General features: G+C 38.7%; 1 protein-coding gene across 1 annotated transcript in view; it reads left to right on the top strand.

Moving 5' to 3' along the window:
* LOC146499747 (mucin-6-like) overlaps positions 1-19,270 on the top strand; it is a 32,246-nt gene extending 12,976 nt beyond the window's left edge. The window contains exons 17-45 of the mRNA XM_085137997.1: positions 440-683; positions 771-811; positions 951-1,039; positions 1,284-1,438; positions 1,514-1,652; positions 1,782-1,886; positions 2,073-2,267; positions 2,415-2,487; positions 2,566-2,735; positions 2,882-3,038; positions 3,257-3,367; positions 5,423-5,564; positions 5,679-5,707; positions 5,811-6,047; positions 6,159-6,446; positions 6,572-6,772; positions 9,003-9,244; positions 9,400-9,586; positions 9,958-10,177; positions 12,039-12,211; positions 12,370-12,439; positions 12,565-12,674; positions 12,772-12,803; positions 12,895-13,048; positions 14,375-14,412; positions 14,520-14,627; positions 16,272-16,311; positions 17,528-17,636; positions 17,749-19,270. Of these exons, the coding sequence (XP_084994123.1) occupies positions 440-683; positions 771-811; positions 951-1,039; positions 1,284-1,438; positions 1,514-1,652; positions 1,782-1,886; positions 2,073-2,267; positions 2,415-2,487; positions 2,566-2,735; positions 2,882-3,038; positions 3,257-3,367; positions 5,423-5,564; positions 5,679-5,707; positions 5,811-6,047; positions 6,159-6,446; positions 6,572-6,772; positions 9,003-9,244; positions 9,400-9,586; positions 9,958-10,177; positions 12,039-12,211; positions 12,370-12,439; positions 12,565-12,674; positions 12,772-12,803; positions 12,895-13,048; positions 14,375-14,412; positions 14,520-14,627; positions 16,272-16,311; positions 17,528-17,636; positions 17,749-17,911 (4,022 nt within the window). The 3' untranslated portion in view covers positions 17,912-19,270. The remainder of the gene's footprint in view (positions 1-439; positions 684-770; positions 812-950; positions 1,040-1,283; positions 1,439-1,513; positions 1,653-1,781; positions 1,887-2,072; positions 2,268-2,414; positions 2,488-2,565; positions 2,736-2,881; positions 3,039-3,256; positions 3,368-5,422; positions 5,565-5,678; positions 5,708-5,810; positions 6,048-6,158; positions 6,447-6,571; positions 6,773-9,002; positions 9,245-9,399; positions 9,587-9,957; positions 10,178-12,038; positions 12,212-12,369; positions 12,440-12,564; positions 12,675-12,771; positions 12,804-12,894; positions 13,049-14,374; positions 14,413-14,519; positions 14,628-16,271; positions 16,312-17,527; positions 17,637-17,748) is intronic.
* Positions 19,271-23,319: the final 4,049 nt, after the last annotated feature.

Genomic DNA, 23,319 nt, shown 5'->3' on the forward strand with positions numbered 1-23,319 from the left:
AGATGGTAGTTGATGGGCAGCAGCTGGTGGATTGACTGCAGGTGCGGCAGCTCCGGGCGACAGCACTTCCGGGTCGGAGGAAGCCTGTTGCTAGGTTACCTCCTAACACACAGCGGAGCCGGAGGGGAAGACAGGGCGATAATAATAATATAATATATTGAATATATTAATAATGTTAATACCAGACACATTAGGTTTAGACGTTTTGGAGAAAAGCCAGTACTGAGATTTTTTTTAATTCAAAAATAACTAATCAGAAAAGATGAAATCAATGTTTTTCATGTTTTCAAGAACTTGTGTACACTACAAATGTAAAAGTCTGTCTGAAGTGTTTGGATTTTTGAAGGAAGCAAATATTGTGGAACTTTGCGCAGCAGAAAATGTGACAAATGACTTTTAAAAAAGTGCCATTCATGCTCATCACATTGTTGTCTCACAGCTCCGACGTGTCCAAAGAACCAAGAGTTCTTCTACAACATCCGAGCTTGTAACAGCACATGCCGCTCCATTACTGAGTCTGACCCTCGATGTGGAGTGGATGATGCTTCTGTGGAGGGCTGTGGCTGCCCAGAAGGAACATACCAAAACCAAGGAAACACCTGCACTCCAAAGGCAGACTGTGAATGCCACCATCGTGGTGGTGTAAGTCCACCAGGGCCGGTTGTTATCGATGGACATCATTGGTGAGATGACCCTCTAATTACACAGTATTTATAGGTATTTAAAATGATACAGTATCATTTATCAACATTTTACTTGTCAAATTGCAGCCTGTGTGAAAATGGAGAACTGACCTGTTCCACGGATTGTGGTAAATCTATTTTGGTCCAACCAAAAATAAAAAAATAAGTACGAATTGATGTGAATACAGTAAAGGTTTCAAAACTGTTTTGATTTGAACATTTTCTGGACTGTACACTTGCCCAATGTGTCTTGAATGATTTCATTAGGATGCAGGAATGGGAAGGTTTGCGTGCGCTGCTCAGAGCACCCGATTCAGACGGCTCAGAAAACATGTGCGAGTCTCAGCAAACCACCGGTAAGTCTAAGGGTGATGATTTTATGAATAGCTACCTGTGTTATTCATTTACCATCAAAAAAGATTCATATTATTTTATAGCGTGAGACATATTTTTTGGTGATACACTCCAGAGCAGTTACAACTACTACTTATTTTAACTTTTGTGTAGTTATTCTGTGGCTATATTGGAGCTCTAACACAACAAAAACCAGTTTAATTAGTTGCGAATTGTTAATTAGTCGTTTTCTGCTTTCATGTCTAGTTTGCCGTCATGGCTTGTGAGAGTGGCTGTTACTGCCCACATGATCAATATGAAGATCACCATGGAAACTGTGTGTCACGGGACAATTGCACCTGTGTTTACAGTGGTAAAGTCTTCAGGGCAGGAGAGACTGTTAAAACCAACTGTAAAAAATGGTAACGCTACTTTACTGGTTCATTCGCAAAGTTTTGTTTTTTCTGTAAACTCAGTGTTATGACTTTATCTTACAGTGTCTGTGGTCAGGGTCAGTGGGACTGCACAGACGAGCCGTGTCCCGGCACATGTCAAGTCTATGGAAATGGACATTATCAGACCTTTGACTCTAAATGGTATCGATTTAGTGGACACTGCCAGTATACACTTGTAGAGGTGAGACCCTCCCCACCAAAAAAGTAACATAAAAATACAATAGAAAGTGTGACAGAGTGCAGAAAGGTTGAATGTAATATGGATCTCTTTATAGCTGTGCTATTTACTGTAATTTGGCTCTTATGTCAGGATTACTGTGGAAATACAAAGGGCACGTTTTCTGTCAGAGTGGAGCGCGTACCCTGCTGTGAAAAGGTGCTCACCTGCTCTCGCTCCATTGTCCTGGTCCTGCAGGTGAATGAACTATTATCTAACCATGTTATAATGTCAGTTTATTTATTTGCCTCCTTATCTTTTACTAATTTGATCAAATCCATCTTCTATTAACTGTAAAGACGACCTTCAGTAGAGGCAGTAATAGTGATAATTTTACACAGTCAAATAATATGGATTGTAATTCGTTTGCTTTGACCCAACAAGGGCAAAGTCATCGTGACTCTGAGTGACATGAAGGTGACCAAAAACCTACAACAAGACTCTACAATGCAGGAGAACTCACTTTACAGTATCGACACTGTGGGACTTTATATCATAGTGTCAGTGCCGAGCAGCGGGATCACTCTCATCTGGGACAAACACACACGGCTCACCATAAAGCTGCATGAAAACTGGAGAGTAAGAAATTATTATAAGATTTATATTCGTACAATGGAAAAATGCTGGAAAGTGCGTTTTTAAAAGCAGATTTGATACAATTTCACATTCTATTATCATAAAACCCATACTTATAATTAAAACTGAAGAAAAAAAACTCACCCGCAGAGCAAAGTTTGCGGCCTGTGTGGGAATTTTGACTCCAATGAGATGAACGACCTGCAGATAAGTGGCTCAGCAGGTGAATCAGTTTTCTCTCTGTTTTTATCATAAATAAAATAAAATTAAAATAATACATTTTTTAAAAATCTGTTTTCAGTGGGATCCAGTCCGATGGCCTTTGGAAACAGCTGGAAGGCAGCGACTCCTCCTTGTTCTGATGTAACTGCTGATATATTTCCATGTGATCGCAACTCCTACTGCTCAGCCTGGGCCCAGCGGCGCTGTATGATTATTAAAGGAGACACTTTCAAAGACTGCCACATAAAAGTATGCATTTTTTTAAAAATAGAATTTCTATAACATCAACATCCTGCAAAATGCATTGGTATAAAGTTAAGGAACTTAGATCTTATGGGTCATTTATTAGAATTTGCCCATTAAAAACCCTACTGTTGATGTTCTCAAATCCCCAGGTAAACCCAAATCCTTACTATCAGGCTTGCTTGCTTGAGTCCTGCTCCTGTGAGTTTGAAGGGAAGTTCCTGGGCTACTGCACAGCTGTGGCAGCTTATGCAGAGGCCTGCAGTGACCAGGATGTCTGTGTAAAGTGGAGAACACCTGACCTGTGTCGTAAGTTAGGACCATTTTTCTTTACTTATTGTATGTCTAAATAACAGTTAAAGCTGCATTTTATGTAATTACCTGAGAGACAGCTGTAAGACTTTGTTTGTAAAGAATGAATATTATAGCACATCTATTCAAAACAATTAAAAAGTATATAATATCATACAATATGTGTTGTGTTATGCAATAACTTATGTTATTATTCTTTTACTGTGACATATTAGCAATTTACTGTGACTACTATAACAAGCCGGGACAGAATGTGTGGCATTATGAAGTCTGTGGTAAAATGAGAAGTTGCGGCAAAAGAAATGACCTCGCTTACAAGCTTGAAGGTAACGTGACGTAACATATGTCAATAAAAAGCATGTTTGGGAATTATACATGGTATGGAGTTGTGGATCTTCAAATGATGGTGAGCAGCTGGGTTTGGTTGTGACTGGTATTGATGTACAGGCTCAGAAATGAGAAATGAGTTGAAGTCGAAATCTGATACAAGCTGATTTTGTATCAGAGGGAAATGCATGTCTTTCCGTGGACAGTACAGTATTGACAGATAAAAGGTTTCTCTGCTGTTTGTTGTGGGGTCCATCAGGTTTCCAACTCTCTTCTGTTCACTTGGTAATATTATTACAATGCATAACATCTGTTAGGGTACCTGGGTCTAGTGACCCAGTGGTGTTGATTATGTTTGTTTATATGCTGTGACTTAGGCTACGTTCACACTGCAGGCGAAAGCACATCAAATCTGATTTTTTTTGACCCTATGCGACCCATATCTGATCATGGTATGACAGTGTGAACGGCACAAATCTGATATTTTCAAATCCGATCTGGGTCACTTTCGTATGTGGTACTGAATCCGATACATATTCGATGTTTTAGAAAGCGACTGCTGTTTGAACGGTCAAGTCGCATTAAATCCGTCACTGACACAAGACAGACGCCAATTATCAATGCCCGATAAGACATCGCGAATGCTTCCTGGCCATCCGGTGAAACTGTTTGGAAGACAACGTTGGAGAAACGTGAACATTTTATTTGTACTGTATAATCTGCAGATTCTGACAGAAATCTGCCACTATCCTTTGAAGCACCGCTCCTCTAAAACAGCAATAAGGATCATTATTAGGTTATTTACATTATTATGTAAATAACAAAATAACTTAAAGCAAAAATTGGGAAACGTGAAGTCCGAAGTCTTTATATTAACGGTCATCAGTCAAACAATACTGTTTGCTCTGGATCTAAACAGAGCGCGTTGTGTGTGACGTCTTCTTTTGCGCATGCGGCCCCTTTGAGCGTTCACACTAGAGCGCGTTTGCTGTCGCATTTTATTTGTAGTGTGAACGAGCAGACCAAAAAATCGGATTTGATCAAAAAATCGAAATTAAGCATTAAGACCTGCAGTGTGAACGTAGCTTTAGTGTGTGTCTGGTTTGCTTCCCTTGTCTCGTTAGGTCTGATTTGTCCCAGCTGTGTTTCCCTCCTGTCTCCCGTTTCCTGATTGCTCCCTCTGTGTATTTAAGCCCTGTGTTTTCCTTGGACTGTGTTGTGATCTTCCTCATCCCACCCTGTGTGTTCTGTCTGCCAGCCTGTTTAGTTATTTTAGTGTGTTCAGCAATAAAGTGGTGTTGAGTGCACTTTTTTTTGTCTCCTGGAGTTTGCACATTGCGTCCTGCCTTCCACACACAGTACATGACAACATCTCCTTTCATTTCTATGTTGATGACTTACAGCTACACCTACCTACTAAAATTCCAGGATTCCCTAAACACTCTCTTGGGTTGTGTTGAAGATGTTTAATGTCAAATACCAAATAACTTCCTCCAATTAAAGGATAAACTGAGGTTACCATTTTTGGTGCATCCAAATCCAAAGTGCTTTTGCTGGTAATTTAGTTTATTAGCTTTGCTTTGACAAATTAATTCTGTGGTCAAAATGAGCCGCTATCGGGTAAGAACCAAAATCCAATCATTTTTTTTCTTTCCATAATCTGGGAAAACTCATTTATGCCTTTATTAATTAATGTCTGGATAATTCTAACTCCCTATTCCTATTTCTCTTCCCTTCTGTTAGCATGTGACAGTGCAGACTGGTGCTAACAAACATGAGCCTGTCACTTGATTCCTGGCATCTTGTTCCTTTTAGAAGTCAGTTTAAGATTTTCCTGACAGTTTAAAGGCTCCTAATGGGCAGACCTCAGCTTATATTAGCAGTCTTATTTATTTACATTCAGCTCCCAGGTCTCTCCAATCGACTAATAAAGAGATCTTACGTGTTACCTGTTAAAAACAAGAACAAGAAAAACAATACCACAACAACAGCACTCTATGTTCTATAGCATTTAGGTGTAAGCTAATTATTTTTTCGTTCTCCTATCGGCAAAGGCTGTTATCCTAGATGTCCAAATGAAGCGCCATACTATGATCATAATACTGGTGAATGCACTACAGTGAGCAACTGCTCTTGTTATTTCAATGCCACCGTTGTTCACCCAGGACAGTTGGTCATGCTGAACTCTTTTGCATGGTGAGTGTACACATTGTGTACATTTTAGTGTGACTAAACACACAAGTGCTTTGCCAGACATTACATTAAAAATTACATTGACACCTGGTAACTTCAGTCTTTTATTTTATCCAGCCGCTGCGAAAATGGAGCGATTAATTGTCGTAAGTAAGAATTTTATTCGTGCATAACTTGTTACTAAAATATTTTAAAATGTGTTTTGGAACAATTTGTTTCTGACTATCCTAAATTACGTTTTCCACACAGACAGACCACCTCCCTCTACAAATACACCTGCCAACACATCTACAAATGTTGTGAAAACAACGGCTTTAATCACCAGTGAAACATCCGTGCATTTAAAGACAACCACACCAGTGATACCCACTAACAATTTTCCAGTTATCACTGAAACATGGTCCACCATTACCTTCACACCCACTGCTACAACAGGTGCAGCGACCTCTCTAACTCCTCTATCTCCAGCAACCGGAACAGAGAAAGGTACCACTAAAACATGGTCAATAATGTCCATTTCCCCCTCTATATAAATGACTTCAGCTATTTCACCTACTACCAAAAAGTTGTTAACAATGCCCACTACAAACTCCACAGTGACAACTAACACTACTTCAGCTACTAAAACCCGCTCAACTTTGCCAACTACCACCCCTACAAGCTTGACGACCACTGTGCCAATGATCACCTCAGCTGCAACTTCAACGTCAGAACTTCCAAAAGAAACCAACACAACAGCCACTATAAGCTCCCGAATCACATCATCTACAACTAGAATGAGCTCCACGTCTTCAGTGGCAGCAGCTACCACAGACTCCAGGAGTTCAAAAGGACCAACCACTGTTGGCGCAGGATCAACACAAACAAAAAGCTCCACATCGCAGGGTAACTTTTCAGCTCATGTTTTAACTTTTCGGCGATTCAAACTGTCGCTTCCCTAAGTGATTGAAGCTAATTTTCAAAGTGTTCTCTGTTTGCTTTCTTCTCCAACTGTGTCTACACGTTACCAGTGTGTGAATGTGTAGACTTCAAGAAGAATAAACGCTGGGCTTGCAGTGAGACATGGACAGAGGACTGCTACCATAAGACTTGTGTCAGTGGGAAGATTGTATTGACCCCAGTAACTTGTCCAGAGCCTAAAATTCCCACCTGTCCCAGAGACCAGATTACAAAGGTCTCTGAAGGATGCTGTGAAACATGGAAGTGTGACTGTAAGTGTATCTTGGTCTGTCGTTATAACTATGATTACTTTTTTATTGTTTAGTCTGCTTCTTTGCAAAACATCAGGACGTCTTACTGAATCAGTGTGCTCAGTGTAGTGGATCATTTCAAGCTGAGGTATCTGCTGGATACTATTAATAGTATACAACCACCCACACAGAAGCTCTTTCATTGATTGGCTCTTGTTAACATCAACATTCAGACCTCTTTGGTCTTACATATTTGACCAGATGATGGTACTAGAGGAAACATTCAGTGATCATCACAGTAGTAGTTTCAATCTATCCAAAGTGGCTTATATGTGTTTGTCCTGATTCGTGATTTGAGGTGAAAGACAAACGACTTGAGGTCCATTGTGCGTCAAAACAATGATTTTATTTAAACACATATATGTGGGAAGCCGAGCACAATCACCCAAATAGCATCGATCTTCTCAGAACAATAAACGAGCAGTCGTATTTATAACATCAGGGTATCAGGAAATATAACGCCCCTTGTGCGTCGAAGCAGATAGATAAAATGCATCAGTTCCAGTAAAAGAACAGTTCCTTCCTCTGTTCCTCCGCCACCGCCAGATGCTTCCTGTTATTTCATTTACTGCACTTCACTTATCTGTGGAACTAAACTGTCACGTATGCAGGTAAAACAACTTTGCAGTTTCGAGCAAAACAAGTCTAGATACTGTGTATGTACAGGCAACCTATGTGTCTTGACCTCAGTGCATGACCTCACTCGACAAACAAAGACATTCTAGAAGTATACTTCCTGACTCCGTTTGAGTCATCTGTTACCAGGCAGACTCCAATGCAGCAGGCTGCTGAGTGCACACAGGCCTCTATTCTGTTTACAGGTTATATGTGGTGTATTGTATTGTAAGCATGTATGCAATCCTTTCATTAGCTCGATAGATTTTCCAATTGATCGGCCAGACGTCGCGCTGACCGAAGCTTCAAACCATTATCAATTAACTGACCGAGCTTCAACCCTTTAATTAGCACAAAAATGCAATATGTATATAACATGATTACAGTTGCACCTGCAATGAAAGATTATTATGTAATTATGCTCACACCTGAAATACAAACTTTAATGTAACATCAACAGCTTCAATAAATGCTCTGATGAAATGATAATGATAAATGATAAGTAATACAACAGTAATGATAATGGTTATGAACAGTGTTGGGGAGTAACGGAATACATGTACCGCCGTTACGTATTTAAAATACAAAATATGAGTAACTGTATTCCGTTACAGTTACCGTTTAAAAAGGTGGTATTTAGAATACAGTTACTTTGTTGAAATAAATGGATTACACGGTGGTACTTCCCTGTTTCATATTGTCGCTGGTCAGGACTGTTTGGGTTTTGTTTGACAGCTACGTTCTGTTGTTCCAGGCGGCAGCGTTACGGTTGCCATGGTTACAGGGTGACGCTCTCTCTCTCTGCGTGTTTCCTGGGTGAGAGAGCGCCTGTTGTTGTTGTGTTAAGCTAATAGGCAGAATGCTACAGGTATAGCGCTAAAGAATGTAGCATCATAGGCAGTGTAGTCCGTGCTGCAGGGAGAATGGACTGCCATACCCGTTATGTGTCTGTGAGCGAGAGAGGGAGAAAAAGGAAAAGTATGAGCTGTCATTGAGCAAAAACGGGAGCTGGAAGCATGTAAATATAATAATAACCACTGCAGCCAAGAAGAGTGTCTGACGAGCCCAGTTGTAAGTAAGCTATTAAGACTCGACTGTACACCGTGTTCGTGTTTTCCTCTGAAACAATAAGTTCTGTTGGAGCAGCCTTTCAACGCCTCTCTCTGTCTCTCGCTAGCAAAGTTGACCCAGACAACAAAGTAAAGCTAGTTTTCGGCTACGAGCCGACACGAACCCACAGTATTAGCCAGAGATCCCTTTACTACGGTTCGGAGCCGCGGACCTTCAGTAACAGTAATAAATCACAGCAATAGTACATTCACGTAGTTGTAAACAGCATGATAATATATTAAGTAATCCAAAGTATTCAGAATACATTACTCTCATTGAGTAACGTAACGGAATACGTTACAGAATACATTTTGGGGCATGTATTCTGTAATCTGTAATGCAATACATTTTTAAAGTAACCTTCCCAACACTGGTTATGAATAGTAACAGTAAAATAATATTCTAATCTCCACATGTTCCATGCATAGATGGACTAAAATCGTATTTTTTCCTGTATTAATTCCAGGCCAATGTGAGCTGTATGGGGATCCCCACTACATCTCTTTCCAAGGAGTAGACTTTGATTTCCTGAATCAAGGCACCTATATATTGATGGAGGAGCAGTCACCACGCCATAATCTGACCATTGTTGTGGACAACTTCCATTGCGTGCCGGGTTTCTATGGCTCCTGTGTTAAAGGCATCATCCTGAAATATCAGAACAATGTGGCTACACTGACTAGCGTTCCACATTTGTTTTCAGTACAAGTAGGATATATTACAGTGCTCTTTTATTTATACTTGTTGCCACCATGAATCCTCATATTTATTACTGGTGCTGATAATCAAAAGTTATCTGTATGACTGTTTTCAAGTTGTTTTGTTCTAGTTTTATTGTTTGACCCTGATCCAATCTGGCTTAGGCCACGCTAAACAACGTGATCATACAGCCACCGTATGAAGAGCATGGTTTCAGGTTTGAAACCACATGGTACAAGATGGTTATTCACCTCCCAGAGATCCGCTCTTTTGTCTCCCTCACTCCATTTTACACCCTGGTGGTCAGTCTGGCCATGGAGCACTTCCTCCAAAACACCCAGGGGCAATGTGGTGAGTATAATGAAAATACTGTAAATTTTCTGTCATTTAATTGTTTTTCTGTTAAATAATTAATGTGATATAAATGGCCATTGGAGAGGCCCTCTGGCCTTGACACCCCTGGTCTAGTGTGTCATTATTAGGTGTTTTGTGTTTGTGCACGTGCATGCATGTGTGTAGCGTGACCTATCAGACAGTTTCAATTTAAAGCTTATTTTCTTCACAGTGGCAAAGAAAACAAAAAACGACACGTTGCCCAATAAGGACTCAAGCTGTTCTCAGCACAAGCCTACAAGGGACAACAAATATTATCTGCAGTGTATGAGTGTCTATTAGAAGTCTCCTGTCACATCTTCATGCTCACGTCTTAATTGCCCCTCCAGGTGTGTGTGGTGGAGCATCGTGTATTCGTAAAGGAGGACAGATTGAGGAGGACAGCTGCTGTGATAAGACGAGCTATGACTGGGTGTATCTGGATCCTCTGAAGCCAGCAGATGTTTTTGCACCAAGGGATGTCCCCTGTCATTCTGAGCAGACTTTCGTACCCACTAACAGACCACCCACCTGCTTTCCGAGCCCACTATGTGAGCTCCTACATGATGCGTAAGCTACATAAAATAATACACACTTCCAGCCAGGGAGTTTGTTTTAAAACTTAAGCTTGAATTACCCTCAATACAGCAGACAGTAGTTGATTTTTTTAGACTAAAATAGTCAGAGAGTAGCATAGTGATGTCCAAAAAGAGAATTTGTATAACGTTACAACTGAATATACTTGATAGGATATAAAACATAAATACTTGCTCCACCACTGAGCCTTTTTGCAGAAAGGCAAAGTTAACAAAATTAGGTACAATTCCTATGGTACATGAATTCATTTTTTAAAATTGTAATAGTGCACTTTTTTCACTTGTTTTCAGCTGCTGTACAGTAGTTCAGTCAAAGGAGCTTGCAAAGAAAAGCATCTGGATTTCTTTAAGTTGCTTGAAGACGTTTAACCTCTCATCCGAGAAGCTTCTTCAGTTCTAAGGTCAAATGGTGGAAAGTCCCAGATATAAACCTAGTGGGAGTATCCCCCCATCTATGTCCACTGTGAGCGACCATCTTTGAACAGAGGCGGTGGTTTACGACACCAACTCTCTGCCATCTATAATCCAGTTTTGAGATCCCTTCCCAGACGCCTTAACGCCCACTCACATCCTGGGCCATCTGACCTCAGGAATTCACATGATAAGGTGGGGCCAGGTTTCACAATGAACTCACCCGAAACTCTGGCTGATTGGGACCCACACCCAGTTCCACACCTTGGCTCAGGCGATTAGAGGATCATCAGGGGGTCCTTTTGTCCCTCTGTGGGGGGAGACTCCCACTAGGTTTATATTTGGGACTCTCCACCATTTGACCTTAGAACTGAAGAAGCTTCTCGGATGAGAGGTGAAACGTCTTCAAGTAACTTAAAGAAGTCCAGACGCTTTTCTTTGCAAACTCCTTTGACTACGATGACCTGGATGACTGAGAACCTTCACAGACATACAGTAGTTCAGTGTTTCCCAACCTTTTGGAGCCACGGCACATATTTTACATGAGGAAAATTACACGGCACACCATCAAACAAAAATGTCACAAAAAGCAAATTCATAATTTTTCCACGCACACCAGGCATAGCGGAACTGTTTCGATTTGTCCCCATTATACCTTTTTTGATTTACATACTAGGGCCTTCATATGGGTCGGAATTTTCTCCAGGACGCAGGTCAGATTTGACTACTTTTTCTTGTAAAATATTAATTGAATGCTATTATGCCCGGCGTTGTCTCGCTCACAGAATGACTATTATGTAATTTCTTTTTGTCTTCTCCTGTTTTACTGGCAGCTGGCAAGCCATTTAATCAGAGCAGGTAGTTTTACTGCCCTCTAGTGGAAGAGAATGTAGTTGTTCTGCCAGTTACTCACGCGAATCGCTTAAAGCAGCGGTCCCCAACCTTTTTTGCGCCACGGACCGGTTTATGCCCGACATTATTTTCACGGACCGGCCTTTAAGGTGTCGCGGATAAATACAACAAAATAAAACTAGTACCGGTACCGAAAAAAAGAAGATTTATTCATAACACACGTGAAAAGACCCAGGAAAACCGAGTTAACGATAAAAACGATAACAAAATAACGCTGAAAACCAATAAAAACCCTGAAAACCATACATTTCACACCTGAGTCTCAACTCTCGCGGCCCGGTACCAAACGACTCACGGACCGGTACCGGTCCGAGGCCTGGGGGTTGGGGACTGCTGGCTTAAAGTACTAATCAGGCGGAACCAGATAATCTTCCACGACACACCCGATCATTTCTCACGGCACACCTATGTGCCGCAGCACAGTGGCCGGGAAACACTGCAGTAGGTTCCACGATAGTGTGTTCTTCATCAAACAGCTTACAATTAAGATGCAATCAATTCTGTTTCTTCAGAGTCTTTGAAACTTGCAGCAAGTACGTCAATCTAACCTTTAAAAAGAAGAACTGTGAGTTTGATTCATGCGGAAACCCAAATGCTTCTTGCTCTGCTCTCGAACAAACTGCTGAGGAGTGTAAACACGCTGGTTTCTGCGTTGACTGGAGGAGACTAACTAATGGAAGCTGTGGTATGTATGTTCTTAGCATTCACTTTCTACAACAAAGTCACCAAACCAGTAATAAAATAATGTCTTTGAGGAGTTTGCACATTTTTTTATTCTGTGTTTGTCTGACTTGACTGTAGTGGTTTTTGCTTCATTTTTTTTTCTTGAAATTGATGTTTCAGCTGTGCCATGTCCAGGCGGACTGGTTTACAGAGAATGTCATAACAAGCACGATGACTTCTGCTATGGAGGGTTTGAAGGCTTTACTTTTTCTAATGATACACTTATTTTTATTAACACCATACCTAATCCAGTGTTGGTTAGTAAATTACTAAAAGTTTCACTTTTCCTATTGCTGTTTCGGTTTGGCTGCTCAGAGTGCCTCATCCAGGGACTTCCCTTGAAATGAACACTGGGGGTTGTTTCTGTCCCAGAAACCTGTTTAGAGCTGGAACTCATTCACACATATGTGTGGCTGACTGTGCCTGTGAGTAAAATGGTCTACAAGAGTGATAATGAGATGAGATGATTTTAGTTTAGGTATGTTTGAAGTGGAAATAAGTGATTTTTTTTTTCCTTTACAGACTGCAAAGGACCAAGAGGAGAGCCTAAACTAGTGGGCACATTTTCCTCATAAAAAAAAAGAGACTACTTATGACTCTAGATTAGATTTGAGATTCAAATGTATGTATGTACCCCTCTTCCAGCCCGGTGAGGTGTGGGTGTCCAACTGCAACCTGTGTACATGTAATAACCAGACTCGGACTGAGGAGTGTTTTCCAAAACCTCCTAAGACAGTTCCTCTGTGCGGCCCCAGCGAAGTTTTGGTAACCACCTCGTGCTGTGGTGATCAGATGTGTGGTAAGAAGGATTTTTACCATCATGTTTAAGTAGTTTCCATTTCATTCAATCCAGTTTATGCAATAGCTTTTTTAAAATTCTAGTATATGGAGTGAACAACATAAAATTATGTTGTGAAAAAAGATTGAACAAAGACGAACATGTTTTAATTTTTTTATACACCTTTAGGATTCTTTCTTTGCCAAAAGCTCAAAATGCTCTCCACTAGTCTTGTGAGATGTTTCCATATATTGCCGAACACTTGTTGGCGGAATAAAGTCATGGGGAGGCAAATTACAGTGGGTGATGAATTTGGAGGGGTATAGAGTATCAAACACCACAGTTCAGGTTGCATTGGCTGAATGGTTGTCTCTGAGACCCTCAAGTAAAACTCCTTGGTGACAGTCTGACCCTGGAGGTTGAAAACATGGTGAACAATGCTGTGAATAAAACAAAAATGTGCCTTCTCTTGGCTGTGCTCCTGTTCTGGTGCACTGTCCTGTCTCTTGGAAACCACTGTTGTGCAAGTGGCCTTAAAAGACTTCTTTGCTGTGACTTGAACTAGGGCTGTGCGATATGACCAAAATCTCATATCCCGATATAAGAATTCTATCATCCCGATAACGATATAAATCACAAATGTCACATTTTCTGTAAATTCTGTGAATCTCGGGCAGCTCATCTTGTGGGAAGTGTGTCCAGCTGCGCGTCATGTGTGTTTTTGATGCATGAAATGATACATTTTTAGACATAAGTTGTAACGGCCGCCGTTTTCTTTGTGAGTATTTATTACACGGCGTGCTGCGGGGAAAAGCCTGTTCTAACGTTTGAGTCTAAGGTTTATTTTTTTAGCACCTGGCGGCTCTTTTTTTTAATTCTCATCAGTAAATAATCTGCTCTTTCACGTGATTCAGTTTATTTTGAAAAGTCTCAACAGGATCTTGAGCTTTATTGTGAAAGGTTTATGTGGAACATAAACAAGCGGACATGCGATGGTGTTACCATCGTTGTTGCTAACCACAGCGCATAAAAACAGGCGCTTGTCCGTCTGTAGTGTGGTTATATTAAATATAAAAGAAAGAGAGAACTTTAAGAAATTAATATAGCCACTACAGTGACCATCAAAACGATGAAAAAAAATATTGCCGTAAACAGTTTATTTTGCGACACCACATAGCGTAAAATGAAACGATAGACGTTTTTATATCGTCATCCGATATATATCGTTATATCGAACAGCCCTAACTTGAACATCTCAGTAGTTAGTAATTTACAGTAGTTTTCAACCTTTCTATGTCAGTTTAGCTCTCCCTAACTGGACATAAAAGTTGGCGTTTTATTTTTCAGTTGAGAAGACGTGCACCTATAATGACCAGACATACAAGGTATGTTGTGTCTATTTACTTGCCTCTCCCTTACACAAAGGTAAGAATTTGATTTGGAAAAAATAAATGAGCAGTTTTATGTCATGTTTTCCGTGCTGTGTGTGTAGGTGGGGGACACATGGACAGATGCTGCCCATCCCTGCATGTCATTCAGTTGCAGCAAGGAGGGTGTTCTGACTGAGACTAAAGTCTGTCTGGATGAAAGCTGTCCTGAGGTAGAAACGCTCAAAATCAAAAAGCTTGCAGTTTTCATATGATTTTTTTTCCAAAAGTGTTTTTGCTTTATATATAATGTTTTCTTCTAAAGTTCTTTATCCTGATGGTAGTGCCTCTTATCACAGAAAAGCTTTATGGCACATTTCAATTTATTTTGCAGTTGGTCTGATGTAGCAAAGAGGTAATACAGAGCCAACAGAGAAACCACAGACAGTATGGGCATAGCTACTGTCACATCTCCCATTGGTTTCCTGTTTACCTGAAACCTTCAGTTAAACATTTCCACCGCTAACATCTTGGTTGCGAAGTCTGCTTGTGACTAAGAAACAACATGCTAACTAGCTAATGATTGTGATTGACAGCTCATTAGCCAATGAGCATTCAATTACATAATAGCAATAATCTTTAATTTTTAAACATTTTCTGGCAAAAAAAAGACTTCACCTTTTATTCAGTATGACCAAAAACAAGTGACTGAGCCCAGAAACTCAACAGCAAAGTGTTGACAAAAGTCAAGAAAGAAAGCTGTTTTTGCATAGACTTCTATAGCACTGCAAGTACTTCTGCAGCCACAGCTATTGCCATCTGGTGGCCTTCAGATAGAAAGCTGATTTAAAACAATGTTTTCTTAACCCAGAAACTTTATTCACATTTGAGACTATCTATGTCAGGAACAAATTAGATGTGACGAGAAATGGGGGAAGCAAAACGAAACACACTGAAAACAGGACGCAAGACTGTCAAAATAAAACAGCAAGCACATTAAGACATAGACACACGGCTTGACACTGGGATCGGGGAAGAAAAAGACACGGATGCACAGGACAGATAGAGAAGACAAGGAATGAAACACAAGGTGGGGGAACATTAGTAGTGGGAATCACCATACATCCACGATACGATATTATCACAATACTTAATGCACGATACGATATTATTGCAATTTTTTAAAATATTTTGCAATATTCAGATTCTGTACATAAAGGTAAACTTTATCAATATTCATTTTATCTAATAACAAAGTCTCACACTCAGTCGTTCTCTCATTTCAGTTTTATTGTTGACAAACTTGAACGGTTTGTATTACAGTCTAGTCCAACTTAACTGAACGCAACCATCTGGTACAATTATAGCTATTCTGAACTATGAAATTTATGAAAACTATGCAGCCCCTTCAGCAACTGAAGAATTTGAAAGTAAATTAAAACAAAATATAATTTTACATTAAATAAAAAAGTTTTAAACTTAATTAAAATAAAACATGTCTTAAATTAAAATAAGTAAACTGTCATGTTTATTACTGCCAAAAAACAAGTTAAACACATTTGGACAGTGAAGGAATGTCAGGATTCTTGCTCAGAAAAAGGAGCTGATCAACATGCTCTGAAGTCAGAGCATGTTCCAGTCCACAAAAACGTTTTTTGTAACAAAATATTGATTTCTGCTGTCCCTGTATCGATACATTATTAGCAAACAAATACTACACAGTATCGATTTTTTCCCCCACCCCTAGGGAACATGGGAACAGAAGAGGGAGACGAAATACACACACATGATGACCTGTTACAAATGTCTATTAATCGTCTAGAAAATAAGCTCAGGAAAAGATTTAACCATGCCAATTGATTTTTTTTCTTCTCTAGGAGGACAGAATTTGGGATGACAAACATTGCTGCTTTACATGTAAGTAAAGTCAGAAGTAACAAAATAGAGTAGTTATTTGTAATTGCTATATTAGCAAAAAACCTATTGTGCATTTGTGAGGTTGCTAACTAACAAAAAATCAAACATAATTTTTATGGCAAATTCCTTTTAATTGAGAGAGACAGAATATCAACCAGAAATTTGGGGAAAAGTATTACATAAAAGTTTTGCTTGGTCTGCATGTCACAGAGTAAAATAATTATTTCTTTAATTTTATTTAATACACATCTCAGGAGGCATTTTGGACCACTCCTCTGTACAGAAATTCTCCAAATCCCTTAGATTTCTTGGCCACTGCTTGGCTGCTTTTTCTATAGGACAGGGGGCTGGAAGCACTTCTTTGTTGCCCTGGTGGTATGTTTTTTTGTCATTGTCATGCTGCAAGATCCATACACGACCCATCGTCAGTGTTCTGGCTGAAGGAAGGAGGTTCTTGTGTCCAAGATTTACATGGACCCGTCCATTGGGATCCATCTTCTACCGTCAAGCAGAAAACCAGCCCAAAAGCATAATGTTTCAACCTCCATGCTTGGCTGTGGGGATGCTGTTCTTTGAGTCACACTCAGCATTTCTCTTCCTCCAAACACAGCAACACTTACTTCCAAGCCTTCTCTAACACATTTATTTGTTTACTGGCAAACAGAAGATGGGGCTGTGCATTTGCCCCCAGGTACATCTCTTTGGTCTTGCCCGTGGTGGTGAAGAGGTTTGAATAGAAGAACGTTATTCTGTGGCCAGATATGCTTTCTACACATAACAAGCTGAGCTCAGGAGGAGCGTTTTTACAAAAGTCAATAGAGAAAGCTGTTTTTCCATAGACCTTTATAGCCTTGCAAGTCCCTTTGCAGCCATCTAGTGGCTTTCAGAGAGAATGCAGTTTTAGGCACTGCCACATAGGCTTCTTTTTTTCTTCTTCCATTGTTCCAATCCAGAAGCTTCTTTAATTGATTGATTGTAATCTGTGTGTCACATGGACACACAGCCAATCTGTGGCGTTGTAGGAGATCAAATTATTATTTCACTTAATGACATGCATCTCGGTTTACAACTGTTACAACTGAAATGCTGTTTTTCTGATTTTTTTTTCTCTTTCAATTAGAATCAAATTACCTTAAAAACCAGAGAAAGTCAGGAAACTTTCAAATTCAGCAGCTGATCAAATAATTATTTCGTCCACTATGTCTTTCCACCCCAGGCAACCAAACATGCATTCCCAGGGTCTCCAGTGTCAACATCACCATTGATAACTGTACCACAGTCATACAGATACCTGTCTGTCAGGGACAGTGTACGTCTCAGCCAAGGTGAGACTGTTTAGTGTCCATAATGAGGACTCAGAAGTCCCCTCCTGTATTTTCTGTCATCATAAATCCAATTTACTCTCCTCTTCTCCCATTTTTTCGCCTTTCCCCACAGAGTTGTGTTACGGGGTGACCTGCTAGTCCAGCAGGAGAGCAGATGCTGTCAGGAAGACCTCTCAGAATGGAGATCACTGACCCTGCGTTGCTTTGACCTTACTGCCAGAAATTACACCTACAATCATGTCACTAGTTGTGTGTGCAGAATTTGTAGCAAATAGCTGAAAAATGCAGCAACAAATAAAGCTGAAACCTATAGATTCACCATCAAAAATCAAAGGTATCAATTAAAAATCATTGATATAAATAACTGATAAATCAGTTGTCTGTCAAGTAGAATTATGCATGATCTTTAACCTGTGTAGTTTTCTTCCCTTTTTCCATTAAAACACAGTGCACCATTAGAAATGTGTCAGTTCAGATAACCATCACGCACCAGTCTTTCAGTCCAATACAAACTTGGACTGTGTGAGTCTTTCGTGAAAATGAACCATACTCTTTTTAAACCTGATATCTAAAGACTTTTAAAGTTCAGGATGATAACCAGAGATCATGTAATGGATACAGCCCTGAGAAATGTTCAGTTAGATCAACATTACGCAGGATTTCCTCATTTATCGCCCTGATAAAAACAGTTTTGGAAAGCATCAACGTAATGCAACCAAGTTTAGTTTGGTTTGGTTGCAGGTTTGGTTGCATACACAATCAGCCAAATGAGAAACTTGAAAACAGCAATCCCACCAACTTGAAATTCGTTTGGCACCTTCTCATTATCAAATACCAAAGTTTACATGGCAATAAAATTTGCAGACTTAACAGAATGTTAACTGATGGATTCTAAAAACAAAAAAATGGAAAGCTTGTCTTCTATTATATAAAATAGTTAAAACCCAACACTGACAAAGTGGCCATTAAGTGGCAGAAATAATTAGTAATTGTTTTTGGTGGAAGTCTGACTGAAGACAGGTTTTCATATGAGACTCCAATTATCCTTGTACATAAGCCTTTCTGAGTCTACATCAAGTTCTGGCCAAAGCAACAGGTGATGATGCAACCTATATAGTAATGGTGGCCAATCACAAGCCTTGCTTCAGATTATATATGCAGTAATTTTCACTTGTTCTTTACATTTCCAACATAATTCTGAAATTGTTACACAAATTGTAGATGTAGATCCATCTTTACTTCTGAGAAACTTTCTCAGATGCTTAAAAAAAACCCTATCATGTTATTTATTAGTTCGAAAAATGTGCCTGTAGCTGCTTCTTTTGAGTACTAATTACTTTTTCAGCCTTTTGTTGCCTGTGGCAGCTTTGGAGATGTGTTGCTTCCATCCAATTATGTATTATATATATATACATATATATACATATTCATTAAATAGTAAAATGACTCTGTGTCAACATGGTTGTTGTGCTCTATTGAAAATAAAATATGGGTTCAAGATTTGAATGTCATTGCTTTTTTGGGGGGGAATTGGGTTAATACATACGTCAGAGTCTATCTACAGATCTGTATAACTGAATTAAAAAGCCTTGAATTTTTCATACATATAGATACAGATATATATATATATATATATATATATATATATGTATATATATGTGTATATATATATATATATATATATATATATATATATATCTGTACTTTAAAAATACCAGAGAAACGGTATTCATCTGCAGGAGGAGACAATTTGATGGCCTTTACACTACAAGAGACAGCCAGCAGAGGGCATGCATATCACGCCATAATCCACACAACAGCACTTATGCATTGTATGGATTTATTTAAGCTAAAATTTCAAATAGGCAAATGTTTCTCTTCCTATGAGGATTAAAATCTGGTCAGAAATTTCCTAGAAATTATGCATTAGGATGCCAACTCATGGCACATAAATGTGTTCAGTAAATTAGAAAAATAAATGCTTTTAGGTTCACAATATTTCCATGTAATAGATCAGATGTGGCAACTTAGTCTGATGCTGGTTTAGTGCAAATTCTGTGCAAGTGAGTCTGGTCCTTATACTTTTCCATGCACAGAAAAGCTGTTTAAGCCAGAAAAAGTAACACACACACAAGAAATATTGTGAAGAATTATTAGAATTAGAATAAGAATTATTGATATCTTATTCCAGTGTTTTTCTCTAATTTTTCTATGCAACTTTGCACTGTCCACTGCTGTAACAAAACAAATTTCCCAAGCGTGGGACTAAGGTTATGATGGGTGTTTCATTGGGCATTTAATACAATATATCTGGGGTGCCACAAACATCAAAGGCAGATTGATTTTTGGATTGTTTGCGAATATAATGCAGACATGCATCATACTCACATTGCTCTTCTTTTGCAAGTTTGAGATCAGGCATGCTATTCAATGTTTGCAAATTATGCAGATTCTTAGGGTTAATGAACAGCAACTCCACTTACAGTTACTCATTAGAAAAGTTGTACTTAGTCGTATTTTCTCCATGTCTGATAAAACAGCAAAACAACAACAACAAAAAACCCATTTTTTTGTAAAAACAAATCTACTTTTTACTTGCATTTTTGTAGCTAACAAGAGAAACAGCCAATGGAAACTATGGACAGTCCAGGAAACACAAAGGGAATAAAATAATAAGGAGTTGGATATACAAAAAAACTTCTAAATAAATATGTATTACACCACTCATTTTATATTCCACTATGATTTAAGGATACATATAAATAACATACATATACATGTACTCCTTTCAGTGTTGTCATTGCTTTCTACTTATTTATATTATCTATATGGATTTATTTATAATAGGATAGGTATTATACTCCAAAACCCAATCGTACTCCCAATTGGTATCACTCTTTGCCTTACCCAGTGTCTAGAGTTATATTTTTTTTTTCCAAATTCCAACCCTAGCAGTCATCATTATTTATCACTATTTATTTCTTTATTACTATCAGCACTAGTAGAAACAGTATTAGTAGTAGTGATAGTGGATGTCGTATTACTGTTATTTTTTCAATGTCTCATTATCAATAATAATAATAATAATAATAATAATAATAATAATAATAATAATGTTGCTGTCATTATTATTTATTGATTATCCAGCATGTTACACATAAGGCAGCACCCCTCCCCCATCTAAAAAATAAAACATAATAAGAATCAATAAACTCAATTGACTTCTTTGGTTCTTCCTGTTTGTTTTAATTTTAAGCAACATGAATAAAACTCTTGGAAAAAGTAAAAATGTTGATGAAATATTCTTTTGTGAGACAGTATGATTACAGTACTTAATTTACTTTACACACACACACAGTTTTGGAGAAATTTTGGTATCATTTTTGATGTAATTACTAGGTATTCAAGACATGTTATGCATCAACTTATTTTAAAGTGACTCAACCAATTTTTCAGCAAATGTCAGATTGCCGAAACTTCATAAAAGTTTGTAAAAGAAGGACATAACATCTTTAATTTAAATGTATTCAACTAAAGGTCAAGGGGGTCTACGTGGATGCTCAAATCTACGTGGATGTACTCAACTCTCAAAGAAGGAAGCAGTAACTGCTAGAAATGTTCTTGACCCAAGTAGGGGTGTAGTCTAGTTGAAAGGGTTAGGATTACTGAAGTATAGCTGCAACCATTTACGTACATGCCCAGTTTAAATGTCACAATAAACAAATCAATCCTTGGACACTTCACATTTGTTTTACTTTTTTTATTCAAGGATTTTAAAATCACAATTTTACAAATGCATACATCTAGCATAAGACCAAGTGTGCATCTTCTGGGTATTTGTCAGAACATTCACTTTTGGATGTGCAAGAAATACAATAATATCCATATTTCAGATACACAACGACAATGCAAGGCTAGACTTGTGAAACAACAGGCCCCAAGGCAATGAGTGTAGTAAAGGCTTTGCCAATCTCTAATTTCTTTAGGTAAATTCCCTAACTGAAAGTGATGACTATAAATGTGTCAGTTTTCGCAGGTGTTTGGTATCTTTTAGCTGAGCTCCATGACTGTCCATCGAGAAACTGCAACCTTCCTATTGTGTTTGAAAAGTGTTTGCGTGCACTGGTGAAACCTGATCATTAACATTTGCTGGATTTCGTTAGCAAGTACTAATTACCCAATAAATTATTTCACCTACAAAAAACTGACAGGAACGTCACATTTTTGAATACCTGTTTTCTATGTGCATTGCATTTTATCAGCTATCATTAAAAACTGACCATACTTTCAGCATAGATAACTTGCAGTAAGCTGGCTAACTCAACGCTAATATAATTGCTAGCAAAATCACTAATGACTATAAATATTAATTTGCTAACCTGCCAAATTTCTTTACTTGCAAATGTAACCCTTGACACTAAATTATATATAATTGCACAGCAAAGGGATATAACTGAAAATTGCTTACTATGGCAATAGCCAGTGCAATGGACAGCAGGAGCAGTTAGCGGCTGAATTGTAGCTTTGATATGCAGAATTTCTTCTTAGCTTTCTCATGGCTAACTTACATTGTTGCTATTATACTAATACTTTGGTATAAGAAATATATGCTAGTGTCTCATGCACGACAGAGAAAACAAAGGTGCAGCATAACAGTGACAATTTCTTGTGACAATATCTGCTAAAGCTAGCTTGCATACAGTGTGCAAACATGTTCTCTGGATAAATGCTAGCAAGGCAATTCTGTAGTTTACTTGATGACTGCAGATGTTATTAATAGCAATAGGTTTGGGATTTCTCACTCAGTCCTTATAAATCAAGCAATCTTGCTTTGCTGCTGTGGGTAGAGTTTCTTCCACCTGCCCCAGGCAGACAACATAGTAGAGGAAACTTCAACTCAGAGGTCAGCGAGTCTTCACTGGGAAAAAGACGTAATAGGGTAAGCGAGAGAACAATAAGATAGTTTGGCTTTTCTTGACGTGGTCAAGGGTGTAGCCCAGGTGAAAAGAGGTTACAGTTACAGGAAGTGATTGGAGGAGACATACATCTGTTTATGTGTAAAGTCAGTGGTTACTTTTACGTGGAGAGTTTGAACTATTCCAAATGAAATCAGTATAAAAAGAATTCGGTTGCTCCATATTCACAACAAACAAAAAACGAGGTGTACAGTTTGAAAACAATCACACTTTCCAGGATCCCTGTTTTAATTTTTTTCTCCCACTGTTTAAAGATTTGTTTTTCTTTATTAATTGCATTTAATTGTTCTATAATTTTTCATCAAAAAACGCTGTGTGGGTAGTTTTGCTAATTTTAAGGGAAGACAAATCTATCTACAAAAATGATTTGGGGACAAGTAAATTAAATAAATCATTACATTTTACTTTATGTATTACATTTTGAAAACAGCACATGGAGAGTAGGGCAATTAATACTTACGATTAAGGTCAGCTGCGATCTCCAGGAAATGATTGTAAGTCAAAGTAACGTGCCCTTGAGTGATGGAAACGTGTGAGTGTATTATAGTGAGTGTGTGGTCCCTCAGGCAGTGTATGAGTGTAGACACAGCATATATAAGCTCTGTCCCAGGCTGACTGTGCATGCCTTCCTGGTTGCACCTGCAGCTTGGGAGCAACAGGCAGCAAGCATGACCTTACAGAGATGGTTGCTGGCTCTCTGCCTTTCC

Source organism: Neolamprologus multifasciatus, chromosome 17 (genome assembly GCF_963576455.1).
Source record: "Neolamprologus multifasciatus chromosome 17, fNeoMul1.2, whole genome shotgun sequence".
NCBI lineage: Eukaryota > Metazoa > Chordata > Actinopteri > Cichliformes > Cichlidae > Neolamprologus > Neolamprologus multifasciatus.